This window comes from Cervus elaphus, chromosome 8 (genome assembly GCF_910594005.1).
Source record: "Cervus elaphus chromosome 8, mCerEla1.1, whole genome shotgun sequence".
NCBI lineage: Eukaryota > Metazoa > Chordata > Mammalia > Artiodactyla > Cervidae > Cervus > Cervus elaphus.
The window spans coordinates 17,257,127-17,270,374 of record NC_057822.1 but is presented as its reverse complement, the minus strand read 5'-3'; the positions used below and the strand labels follow the sequence as shown (position 1 = coordinate 17,270,374).

General features: G+C 42.0%; 2 protein-coding genes across 15 annotated transcripts in view; one reads left to right on the top strand and one right to left on the bottom strand.

Moving 5' to 3' along the window:
• Positions 1-7,141, bottom strand: part of SP110 (SP110 nuclear body protein) — a 55,951-nt gene extending 48,810 nt beyond the window's left edge. For 5 of the 6 annotated variants that reach the window (XM_043909737.1, XM_043909734.1, XM_043909736.1 and 2 more), the window contains exons 1-2: positions 6,987-7,141; positions 659-806 (exon numbers count right to left, since the gene is read on the bottom strand). In XM_043909737.1, the coding sequence (XP_043765672.1) occupies positions 659-796 (138 nt within the window). In that variant the 5' untranslated portion in view covers positions 797-806; positions 6,987-7,141. The remainder of the gene's footprint in view (positions 1-658; positions 807-6,986) is intronic. The other variant, XM_043909738.1, reaches the window with a different exon arrangement.
• LOC122698565 (nuclear body protein SP140-like protein) overlaps positions 7,140-13,248 on the top strand; it is a 90,402-nt gene continuing 84,293 nt past the window's right edge. For 4 of the 9 annotated variants that reach the window (XM_043909733.1, XM_043909730.1, XM_043909732.1 and 1 more), the window contains exons 1-2: positions 7,140-7,220; positions 8,875-8,997. The gene's annotated coding sequence lies outside the window, so the exon portion shown is untranslated. Of the gene's footprint in view, positions 7,287-8,874; positions 8,998-13,248 lie in introns of all 9 variants that reach the window. The other 5 variants (XM_043909727.1, XM_043909724.1, XM_043909728.1 and 2 more) reach the window with 4 other exon arrangements.

Below are 13,248 nucleotides of genomic sequence, written 5' to 3'. Positions count from 1 at the left end.
GTAACCTAAATTATAGGAAAAGAATCTCACTTTGTCCACATAATCATATCTCCCACACCAGGATGGGCTTTGAGTGACAAACTCTTATGGATTGAATGGTGCCTCCTTCTATCCAAAGATATGTCTGCTTGAAATCTGTGAATGAGACTGTGTTTGGAAAAAGGGTCTTACAGGTAAAATTAAGGTGAGAATCTTAAAATGAGACCATCCTGGATTATGGTAGGCCCTAAATCACAGTGACAAAGTGTCCTTGTAACAGAAGAAAAAGGGAAAAGGTACAGTTGAGAAGGCAGTGTAGAGATGGAAAGAACGTGTGAAGTGAAGTTTCTATAAACCAGGTTCACCACGGGTTGCTGGAAGTAGTAGAAGACAGAGGAATTCAGGAAATGGATTGTCCCTGAGTCTTGAGAAGGAGCCAACTCTGCCAACACCTTGATTTTGGACTTCTGGACCTCAGAACTATGAGAGAACATATTTCTTTGTTTTAAGCCATCTAGTTTGAAGTCACCTACCTTGGACACCTTCTTTCCTTGGTAATGACCATTTTAGTCTGGAACTTCCAAATTCTAGAAGCTCTGGAGTGTTGTGGTTTGAGACCTCAACAGTTGGGCATTCTTGGTGGGGGTGGGTTGCCATGGCAAAGCACCAAGTGACTCACCCTGTACAGTCTCTCAGTGATGAAGAAGTTGTCTCGGAGGCCTTCAAAAAAGGGAAATGGCTTGTTGATGGCATAAGCGATCTCCAGCTTCTGATGTATGAAGTGCTGAAGAAGAGCCTCTTTTAAGGCCCTGGTCATGGTGGCTCTCCTACGGAAGAGGCACAAGAAGAAAGGAGAAGCAAAGATTTTGCAGAGTTAGGGGAGCCATTCTCTGTGCTGCACAGACATCTGGAGACAAGCATTCTGGTTCCCAAAGGCATCCCTTAGTGGTCCACAAAGCCACCTCTGATGAAAAGACTCATGGGCATAGGAAGCAGTGACTATGCTCAGCAACACAGAGGGCAAAGTGACCCACAATGTGACGCAGGAATCCTGAAGGGGCAGCTGGTAATAAACAGGGCCACTATGTACCAAGTGCTTCCTGTGTCCATTTCACATCTCAGAACAGACATGGCTTTTCCCATGCCCGTGGGACATCATAATAGTTGACCATTTATAGGTTGTGCAGAAATATCAATAAGTTACAATAGGAAGAAAATGCACCTTTGATATTCTTTTTTTTTTTTTTAATTTTTTTATTAGTTGGAGGCTAATTACTTCACAATATTTCAGTGGGTTTTGTCATACATTGATATGAATCAGCCATAGATTTACACTTATTCCCCATCCCGATCCCCCCTCCCATCTCCCTCTCCACCCGATTCCTCTGGGTCTTCCCAGTGCACCAGGCTGGAGCACTTGTCTCATGCATCCCACCTGGGCTGGTGATCTGTTTCACCATAGATAGTATACATGCTGTTCTTTTGAAACATCCCACCCTCACCTTCTCCCACAGAGTTCAAAAGTCTGTTCTGTATTTCTGTGTCTCTTTTTCTGTTTTGCATATAGGGTTATCGTTACCATCTTTCTAAATTCCATATATATGTGTTAGTATGCTGTAATGTTCTTTATCTTTCTGGCTTACTTCACTCTGTATAAGGGGCTCCAGTTTCATCCATCTCATTAGGACTGGTTCAAATGAATTCTTTTTGATGGCTGAGTAAAATTCCATGGTGTATATGTACCACAGCTTCCTTATCCATTCATCTGCTGATGGGCATCTAGGTTGCTTCCATGTCCTGGCTATTATAAACAGTGCTGCGATGAACATTGGGGTGCATGTGTCTCTTTCAGATCTGGTTTCCTCAGTGTGTATGCCCAGAAGTGGTATTGCTGGGTCATATGGCAGTTCTATTTCCAGTTTTTTAAGGAATCTCCACACTGTTTTCCATAGTGGCTGTACTAGTTTGCATTCCCACCAACAGTGTAAGAGGGTTCCCTTTTCTCCACAGCCTCTCCAGCATTTATTGCTTGTAGACTTTTGGATAGCAGCCATCCTGACTGGTGTGTAATGGTACCTCATTGTGGTTTTGATTTGCATTTCTCTAATAATGAGTGATGTTGAGCACCTTTTCATGTGTTTGTTAGCCATCTGTATGTCTTCTTTGGAGAAATGTCTGTTTAGTTCTCTGGCCCATTTTTTGATTGGGTCATTTATTTTTCTGGAATTGAGCTGCAGGAGTTGCTTGTATATTTTTGAGATTAATCCTTTGTCTGTTTCTTCATTTGCTATTATTTTCTCCCAATCTGACGGCTGTCTTTTCACCTTACTTATAGTTTCTTTTGTAGTGCAAAAGCTTTTAAGTTTCATTAGATCCCATTTGTTTAGTTTTGCTTTTATTTCCAATATTCTGGGAGGTGGGTCATAGAGGATCTTGCTGTGATTTATGTCGGAGAGTGTTTTGCCTATGTTCTCCTCTAGGAGTTTTATAGTTTCTGGTCTTACATTTAGATCTTTAATCCATTTTGAGTTTATTTTTGTGTATGGTGTTAGAAAGTGTTCTAGTTTCATTCTTTTGCAAGTGGTTGACCAGTTTTCCCAGCACCACTTGTTAAAGAGGTTGTCTTTTTTCCATTGTATATCCTTGCCTCCTTTGTCAAAGATAAGGTGTCCATAGGTTCGTGGATTTATCTCTGGGCTTTCTATTCTGTTCCATTGGTCTATATTTCTGTCTTTGTGCCAGTACCACACTGTCTTGATGACTGTGGCTTTGTAGTAGAGTCTGAAGTCAGGCAGGTTGATTCCTCCAGTTCCATTCTTCTTTTTCAAGATTACTTTGGCTATTCGAGGTTTTTTGTATTTCCATACAAATTGTGAAATTCTTTGGTCTAGTTCTGTGAAAAATACCGTTGGTAGCTTGATAGGGATTGCATTGAATCTATAGATTGCTTTGGGTAGAATAGCCATTTTGACAATATTGATTCTTCCAATCCATGAACACGGTATGTTTCTCCATCTGTTTGTGTCCTCTTTGATTTCTTTCATCAGTGTTTTATAGTTTTCTATGTATAGGTCTTTTGTTTCTTTAGGTAGATATACTCCTAAGTATTTTATTCTTTTTGTTGCAATGGTGAATGATATTGTTTCCTTAATTTCTCTTTCTGTTTTTTCATTGTTAGTATATAGGAATGCAAGGGATTTCTGTGTGTTAATTTTATATCCTGCAACTTTACTATATTCATTGATTAGCTCTAGTAATTTTCTGGTAGAGTCTTTAGGGTTTTCTATATAGAGGATCATGTCATCTGCAAACAGCAAGATTTTCACTTCTTCTTTTCCTATCTGGATTCCTTTTACTTCTTTTTCTGCTCTGATTGCTGTGGCCAAAACTTCCAACACTATGTTGAACAGTAGTGGTGAGAGTGGGCACCCTTGTCTTGTTCCTGATTTCAGGGGAAATGCTTTCAATTTTTCACCATTGAGGGTGATGCTTGCTGTGGGTTTGTCATATATAGCTTTTATTATGTTGAGGTATGTTCCTTCTATTCCTGCTTTTTGGAGAGTTTTAATCATAAATGAGTGTTGAATTTTGTCAAAGGCTTTCTCTGCATCTATTGAGATAATCATATGGTTTTTATCTTTCAATTTGTTAATGTGGTGTATTACATTGATTGATTTGCGGATATTGAAGAATCCTTGCATTCCTGGGATAAAGCCCACTTGGTCGTGGTGTATGATTTTTTTAATATGTTGTTGGATTCTGTTTGCTAGAATTTTGTTAAGGATTTTTGCATCTATGTTCATCAGTGATATTGGCCTGTAGTTTTCTTTTTTTGTGGCATCTTTGTCAGGTTTTGGAATTAGGGTGATGGTGGCCTCATAGAATGAGTTTGGAAGTTTACCTTCTTCTGCAATTTTCTGGAAGAGTTTGAGTAAGGTAGGTGTTAGCTCATAGCCCCGAATGTCAACATACAGGCTGCCCAAGGTGACACCTAACACATAGACCCACCTTTGATATTCTTGAAAATTTGTTGAGAAAAGGGAAGCAGTAACAAAAAATTCAATCACCTAGAGATTTTTAAAAAAACAAAATGAACGCAGATCTTTTTTTCCAACTTTGTATCGAAGAGAAAATTGAACTGTAATTAAGGAGACACAGGAGACTCAAGTTCAATCCCTTGGGTTGGGAAGATCCCCTGGAGTAGGAAATGGCAACCCACTCCAGTATTCTTGCCTGGAAAATTCCATGGACAGAGGAGCCTGGTGGGTTGTAGTCCATGGGGTCGCAGAGTTGGACATGATTGAGTATGCATGCACAATGATTTTCTAGGTATTTAATCCCAGTGGCAGATTGAGCACCCCTGTCTTTTTCTCCTCATTCCCAAATATGTTAAGTTTAACAGAAAAAAAAATATATGTTGCAAAAAACATTCATCACAACAGTACCAGAAAACAAGAGAAGATGCTATTGGGATAATCATGAAGAAATCCTAGAAGATAGAGAACCAATGGGAAAGAAACTAACTGTTCACCATCTGCATAGGGGAAGGATATTGCAAAGATCAGCACAGAGCCAGAAAGCACCAGAAAGACCACTTGCTGAGATGAGGAAGGGGCCCTGAATGACTAATTATACCACAGCATTCAGAACGGAACATCCATCATATTCCTCACTCTTCATCTGTTGTGATTGCCAAGGACGCACTTGAGGCACAGGGAGGTTAAATAACTAGCCTAAAGTATTTGGAAAAGGTCCATTTTCATTCCAATCCCTAAGAAAGGCAATCCCAAAGAATGCTCAAACTACTGCACAATTGCACTCATCTCACATGCTAGTAAAGTAATGCTCAAAATTCTCCATGCCCAGGCTTCAGCAATACGTGAACCGAGAACTTCCAGATGTTCAAGCTGGTTTTAGAAAAGGCAGAGGAATCAGAAATCAAATTGCCAATATCTGCTGGATCATCTAAAAAGCAAGAGAGTTCCAGAAAAACATCTATTTCTGCTTTATTGACTACGCCAAAGCCTTTGACTGTGTGGATCACAATAAACTGGGGGAAATTCTGAAGGAGATGGGAATACCAGACCACCTGACCTGCCTCTTGAGAAACCTGTATGCAGGTCAGGAAGCAACAGTTAGAACTGGACATGGAACAACAGACTGCTTCCAAATAGGAAAAGGAGTATGTCAAGGCTGTATATTGTCACCCTGCTTGTTTAACTTATATGCAGAGAGCATCATGAGAAATTCTGGGCTGGAAGAAGCACAAGCTGGAATTAAGATTGCCGGGAGAAATATCAATAACCTCAGATATGCAGATGACACCACCCTTATGGCAGAAAGTGAAGAGGAACTAAAAAGCCTCTTGATGAAAGTGAAAGAGGAGAGTGAAAAAGTTGGCTTAAAGCTCACCATTCAGAAAACTAAGATCATGGTATCCGGTCCTATCACCTCATGGGAAATAGATGGGGAGACAGTGGAAACAGTGTCAGACTTTATTTTTTTGAGGGCTCCAAAATCACTGCAGATGGTGACTGCAGTCATGAAATTAAAAGACGCTTACTCCTTGGAAGGAAAGTTATGACCATCCTAGATAGCATATTAAGAAGCAGAGACATTACTTTGCCAACAAAGGTCTGTCTAGTCAAGGCTATGGTTTTTCCAGTGGTCATGTATGGATGTGAGAGTTGGACGGTGAAGAAAGCTGAGGGCCGAAAAATTGATGCTTTTGAACCGTGGTGTTGGAGAAGACTGAGAGTCCCTTGGACTGCAAGGAGATCCAACCAGTCCATCCTGAAGGAGATCAGTCCTGGGTGTTTGTTGGAAGGACTGATGCTGAAGCTGAAACTCCAAAACTTTGGCTACCTCATGCGAAGAGTTGACTCATTGGAAAAGACCCTGATACTGGGAGGGATTGGGGGCAGGAGGAGAAGGGGACGACAGAGGATGAGATGGCTGGATGGCATCACCGACTCGATGGGCATGAGTTTGAGTAAACTCTGGGAGTTGGTGATGGACCGGGAGGCCTGGCATGCTGCGATTCATGGGGTCGCAAATAGTTGGACACGACTGAGCGACTGAACTGAACTGAACTGAAAGTGTTTGGTGGCCAAGCAGAACTCATTTGACCAAAGTCCCATTTCTCACTAGTGCAAGATACAGCAGGCATCTCATAGATGAGTATTCAGGTGCGCATTATGTAAAAGGGTCTTAAAAACGAATGAGCAATGGCAAACATCCAGTAAGGGAAGAAACAAAACAAAAGACATACACAGACAACCGAGTCAAATGCACAATAAATATATTAAAAACATGGTAACCCGATAGTAATCAGAGCAGTGTAAGCAAAGACAAGTTCGTAACATTTGCCTGTCAAGTTAGTCAAGATACAAATAATAGCAATAATCATAGACACTCCTAGTCCAGATACAAACAGGTCCCAACATTCTGGAGATTAATTTAGTAACCAGTACCAAATACCCTAAAATATATACCCCCTCGAGTCCTAAATTCCATTTCTGGGAATTTATTTCAAGAAAATAATCATGAATGTGCTTCAAGAAAAAGTATTGAAAAGTGGACACACTAGAGCAGAAATGAAATATCCTCTCCTGAGTTTCCCTTTCCCACTAATTCCCAGCTACTTCTGGCCACTTGTACAGTGAATAATTAATGAGCTGCCAGCTGGGGCCAGAGTGCAGGATCACTCTTCATGGCCAATGAAGATAGAAAGCAAAACTTAAGTTCCAACCACAAAAACAAACTAGAATTTAGGGAAAAAAGAATTGAGTTGCATTTGCTCCCCCTTGTCATTTGTCTTCTTTTTAACCATCTCCTATTAAATCCCACAGTCCCCTCTCTGATTCTTTGGAAAATACTGTTTTACAAAGAAAGAGAGTCACAGTTGAAATTGTTTAGTTTCACGCAGCAGCTGCAGCTGCTGCCAGGACATAAATGGTAAAAGCCAATCACCCAAAGTGAATAAAGCAGCCTAGATGAAAACCCACCTGGATGCTGAGATGGCTACCTGTTCGTGCCCCCTTACGGATCCAGAGGCTGGCCTGGGGTAGCTCCTGGGAGACTGGCAAAAGGGCAGAGAGAGACCAGTGGGCAAAACAGGAAGTCTCTGCTTTGCTACACATGACGTCGGCCTGGCTTCCAGGAAAGGAAAGTGAAAGTACTTGGGCTGATCCTACAGAGCTGCCTCGGAGTCTGCAGCCTCCCTCTACCTCCGGAAACTGGTGAGATTCCCAGGGCCTGTGGGGGCTGCGGAGGGGGATTGCTGCTTATCGGTACCGTCCTGAGAGGTGGGTACAGAGGGGAGGAGGCCTAGGGGTCAGCCCCAGGGTCCCCAGGAATTGGGAATCTGCCATCTGTTTGCTTTCCTACCCACCTCTGTGTTTCCCCTGGACTCCTCTTCCTTCTGTACTTTTTGGAGTAATGAAAATGTACCTAAACTGAGTTGTGGTGATGGTGATGGTTACACAACTAAATAAATTTGCTAGAGATCATCAAATTTAAGGGAAAAAAACAAAGCAGAGGTGAGGTGGCTCAGAAATGCCTGTACTTTGTCAGGATAAAGTTACTACTCAAGAAAATTGAAACCAAAGGAAACCTGAACCTAAACTGAAATCATGCTGTGGCAGGCAGACCTCCAGGCAGAAAAGTGTCTTTGAATAGGCTGGCAGGTGGGAGCTGGGAGCATGTGGAACCCGGATCTAGGGCAGAGTCGGGGCTAGGAGACCCCTCCAGGGAGGCAGGGAATGCCCCCTCTGTACAGTCCATTAAAGATTTCTAATATGTGATGTTGTGCAGGGTCTGTGAGAAATCCTTTAATGTGGAAATCTGTTTAACTTTCTTTAAATCACTGCTTACTCCTTGGGGGAAAAGTTATGACCTACTTAGACAGCATATTAAAAAGCAGAGACATCACTTTGCCAACAAAGTTCCGTCTAGTCAAGGCTATGGTTTTTCCAGTAGTCGTGTATGGAGGTGAGAGTTGGACCATAAAGAAAGCTGAGCACCGAAGAACTGATACTTTTGAATTATGGCGTTGGAGAAGACTCTTGAGAGTCCCTTAGACTGCAAGGAGATCCAGCCAGTCCATCCTAAAGGAAATCAGCCCTGAATATTCATTGGAAGGACTGATGTTGAAGCTGAAACTCCAATATTTTGGTCACCTGATGCGAAGAACTGACTCATTTGAAAAGACCCTGATGCTGGGAAAGATTGAAGGTGGGAGGAGAAGGGGACGACAGAGAACAAGATGGTTGGATGGCATCACTGACTCAATGGACATGAGTTTGAGAAAACTCTGGGAGTTGGTGATGGACAGGGAGGCCTGGCATGCTGCAGTCCATGGGGTCGCAAAGAGTCTGACACAACTGAGCTACTGAATTGAACTGAACTGAAATCACTGATGCTCAAATGTATTCAGTTCATGGGTTCCCCTACCAGGATACATACAGTGTCCTATCCCTCAGGAAAAAAAAAAAAAAGGGAAATACAGTTCTAAGGTCTAAGAATCCTTGAAACCAAGATTAACCTACACGGGCAAGAGCTCAATTTTATTGAAGCATAAAATGCATCTGTTGTAAGTGTGCATATGGTGAGTGTTTACAAATATAATTACAACCACAATTAAGATACAGACCAATTCTATCACCCCAGAAAGTTCCCTGTGCCCTTTGCAGATAGCCTCCTCTCCAACCCCAGCATCAGGCAATCACTGTTCTACTTTTTCTATGACTACAGATTTGTTCTGCTTGTATTAAAGTTTTACATAAATGGAAACACCCAGTATGCACTTTTGGATGTCCGGCTTCTTTTGCTCATCACAATGCTTTTGAGATTCATCCTTGTTGTTGAAGGGCTAGTAATTTTTTTCCTCTTTAGGTGTGTGGCCCACCTCATCCTGTCTGATCACCACCATGTCACCAACATAATCAACCTATGTGATGTTCTTTGAGAGGCCCAGGTGATCCAGATATCTTTGGACTGTGTTATGACAAAGGACAGGTGAGTTTCTGTTACTCTAAGAAAAACTGTGAATGAATGATCTTATCTGTCCTGTGAGAATAAAAAGTTTCTGATCCCCCTTTTAAATCAGTATGGAAAGAATCTATTTGTCAAATCAGTGGCCACATACATGACCTGGGCCTGGGATCTCACTGCCTAGATTGCCTATTTTCTTGTTCCAGTCCTCCAGCCTTCTTATAAACTCTTTGAGCTACCCAATATACTTCTAAGAAATTGATTTTCTGCCTGAGTTAGTCTGAGTCAGTTTTGATTATTTGTACCCCCACATCCCAACTGGTTAAAAAGTTGGTTGTTGTTTTTGAGTTGCCGAGTCATGTCTGACTCTTTTTTGAACCCATAGACTGTAGTCCACCAGGCTCCTCTGTCCATGGGTTTCCCAGGCAAGAATACTGGAGTGGGTTGCCATTTCTTACTCCAGGGGATCCTCCCGACCCAGGGATCAAACCCATGTCTCCTGCTTGACAGTCAGATTCTTTACCACTGAGACCTGGGAAGCCCAAAAAGCTGGTAGCAGAGAGTGAATTGTGGGCAACAGATCTTCACAGAAATGTCATCAATCTGAGATGGGTTATCTGACCTAATTAGACATAAATAAATAATAAATAAAACCAATAGTGTTCAAAGATGAGTAGACTTTGGTAAGTTAATAGCAAATTAACTAATAACATTGGATTGTGATCAGGACTCTGCAATTCACACATCTATTCCAAATGTCAGATCTTAGCACACTTAACAAAGTGGAGAGACATTTTTTCAGGTAGAAAGAAAGTGTTAACCTGCTCCAGAGATTGTCACCTACTTGACCTAAGTCTGGGTGGGAGAATAGAGCAAGGAGGCAGGTCAGAATCTCCTCATCCCAGGTCATATGGAAGAAAAAGGAGACAACGCTACCCCTCCATTATGAGCCAGGGACCATCTGATGGTCATTGGTGGGCTTGCACCAGACATCCCTGATCTTATCCTAGAGACACTGATTCTCTAGTGAACAGAGATGAAAATAGACAGTGGGAAAACAGAAGCTAAAGTTCCTATCATTATCTGACTAATGCAGAATATTGCCAAGTAAAGTTTTCTTGTAAATTTGGCAGAAAAACCCCCTAAGCCCTAATCTTACTACCATCAGCTGAGGAACTCCAAAGACCTTGTGCTTATAAGCAAAAGAGGTGGCATATTTATGCCAGCTGGTCTAGTCTGTGTCCGACTTTGTTGGGGCCACTGTGCCCAATGGAGTTCAAAAACCAAGGACAGTGATGCCCACCAGAGGCAGAGCTTACTAGCCTCTTTGCCCACAAAGTGAGGGAGAGAGAGAAGTGGGCAGCCCCATGTATGTCAGCACGTGGTAGACACATGGACTCTGCTCATCTACTGGGCTCTGCTGGGCTCTGCTCATCTATTGGGATCTGCTCATCTACTGGGCTCATCACGTCCTGGCACCTGGAATCTGGCCCAGCCAGATTCGTGTTCACTTCTTTGGGGGAAAGAGAACAGATGAGGGTAGAGAGGTAGAAATCTTCTGCCTCCTATACTTGGAAAACATGTTTATGCAGATTTTTGAGCATTCCTATAGTGAGTCAGAAGCACTGGGATTCGGTGAAACATACTTCGGAAACGCTACTAGGAGTTTCCCAGTTCTCACCTACTTTGGCCCATGATTCTCACCAAGACCCTGGATTCTATAAACACCTTGACTCTCATTCACCTCTATCTTTGACCCATTGTCCTGCCTAGATTTCTATTCCTCTGGTTTTATTTATTTACCTGTGCTTTGCCCCTGTTCCTTTATCTTTCAACTTTATGCTAATAGTGTGCTTTTCCTGAGTGCCTGTTAAGTCGCTTCAGTCCTGTCTGACTCTCTGAGACCCTGTTGGGCTCCTCTGTGAGATTCTCCAGACAAGAATCCTGGAGTGGGTTGCCATGCCTTCCTCTAGGGGATCTTTCAGACCCAGGGATGGAACCAGCTTCTCTTATGTCTCCTGCATTGGCAGGTGGGTTCTTTACCACTAGCTCCACCAAACTTTTCCAAAGTTGCTTCAAATCCTTTACAAAATGAGAGCTGGGTATAAATGAAAAAATGATGTACAAACATAAATGTAACACACTTGTTGCTAGCGCTATCACTTTGTCCTTTAAGATGTAGGGAGTCTTAGTTCTAAATCCTTCCCCCACCCAAAGAAAAGCCTGTCACTTTGAGATTTCAGAGACTAGTTGAAGGGAGGAGCCAAGATGGCGGAGGAATAGGACGGGGAGACCACTTTCTCCCCTACAAATTCATCGAAAGAACATTTGAACGCTGAGCAAACTTCACAAAACAACTTCTGACCTCTAGCAGAAGACATCAGGTGCCCAGAAAGGCAGCCCATGTTTTCGAAAGGAGCAGGACTGAACCAGCGAACCTAAACAAGAGACCACCTCTGCCCGCCTGTGTCAGGGCAGAAATTAGACACTGAAGAGACCTGCAAACAGAAGCCAAATAAACAAAGGGAACCGCTTCAGAAGGGACCGGTGCAACAGATTAAAATCCCTGTAGATAACACTGACTACACCGAAAGGGGCCTATAGATATCGAGAAGTGTAAGCTGGAAGGAGGAGCTATCTGAAACTGAACCGAACCCACACTGACCACAAAAGCTCCAGAGAAATTCCTAGATATATTTTTACTTTTTTTTTTAATTAAAAAAAAATTTGCTCTTCTTTTCTTTTTTTATTTTTCTCTTTTATTTTCTTTTAAAATTCCCTATTACTCCCCCATTACTCCTTAACTTTCATTTCCATTTTCATATATTTTTACTACTTTTTTAATTAGGAAAAAAAATTTTTTTTCCTGTTTTATTTTTTCCTCTTATTTTCTTTTAAAGTCCTCTATTACTCCTCCATTACTCCTTAATTTTCATTTTCATTTCACTATAACCTTGCAAAAAAAAAAAAAAGAAGCCATATTTTTAAACCTAACTTCATATATATTTCTAAAATTTTTTGTGTTTTTGTTTTTAATATTGTATTTTTAAGAGTTTAACCTCTACTCTAGATTTTTAATCTTTGTTTTTCAGTATTTGATATCAATTTTGGACATTTAAGAATCCAATATTCAGTACCCGTTTTCACTCAGGAGTGTGTTGATTACTCTCTCCCACTTTTGACTCTCTCTTTTCTACCTCAGAACACCTCTATTTCCTCCTTTCCCCTTCTCTTCCCAATCCAATTCTGTGAATCTTTGTGGGTGTCTGGGCTATGGAGAACACTCTGGGAACAGACAACTGTGTAGATCTGTCTCTGTCCTCTTGAGTCCCCCCTTTTCTCCTCCTGCTCATCTCTATCTCCCTCCTCCCTCTCCTCTTTTTCATGTAACTCTGTGAACCTCTCTGGGTGTCCCTCACGGGGGAGAATCTTTTCACCATTAACCTAGAAGTTTTATTATCAGTGCTGTGTAGTTGGAGAAGTCTTGAGACTACAGGAAGAATAAAACTGAAATCCAGAGGCAGGAGAATTAAGCCCAAAACCTGAGAACACCAGAAAACTCCTGACTACGTGGAACATTAAGTAATAAGAGACCATCCAAAAGCCTCCATACCTACACTGAGACCAACCACCACCCAAGAGCCAATAAGTTTCCAGAGCAAGACATACCACGAAAATTTTCCAGCAATGCAGGAACATAACCCTGAGCGTCAACATACAGGCTGCCCAAAGTCACACCTAACACATGGACCCATCTCAAAACTCATTACTGGACATTCCATCGCACTCCAGAGAGAAGAAATCCAGTTCCATGCACCAGAACATCGACGCAAGCTTCCCTAACCAGGAAACCTTGACAAGCCAATCGTCCAACCCCACCCACTGGGTGAAACCTCCACATTAAATAGGAACCACAGACCACCAGAATACAGAGACTAGTTGAAGCTCAGTTTTTTTCCTAAGCACTCCTGGTTGCATTTGAAAAGTGCCCATAGATTCAAGAAAACTTAGAATTGCACATCAGTCTTCTCTGTCCAAACTTAGCTCTTCCTTCTGGTTGCAGGAGTTGGGAGAGGTCTTTCTGGCCTCTGGCTGCTCTCCAGAAATTTGAAGAATATTTTCTCCAGCGTTTTGGTTCTCTCCAGTCCTGGGTCTGAATGCTGGATCTGAATACTGGGTCCGATTTCATCCACTCCAGGCTCACGACTGTGCAGGGTCAGCCCATGGGCCTGTGAGAGAATCTGAAATGTCTGGCTTTCCTTTTTTTTCTTCTCA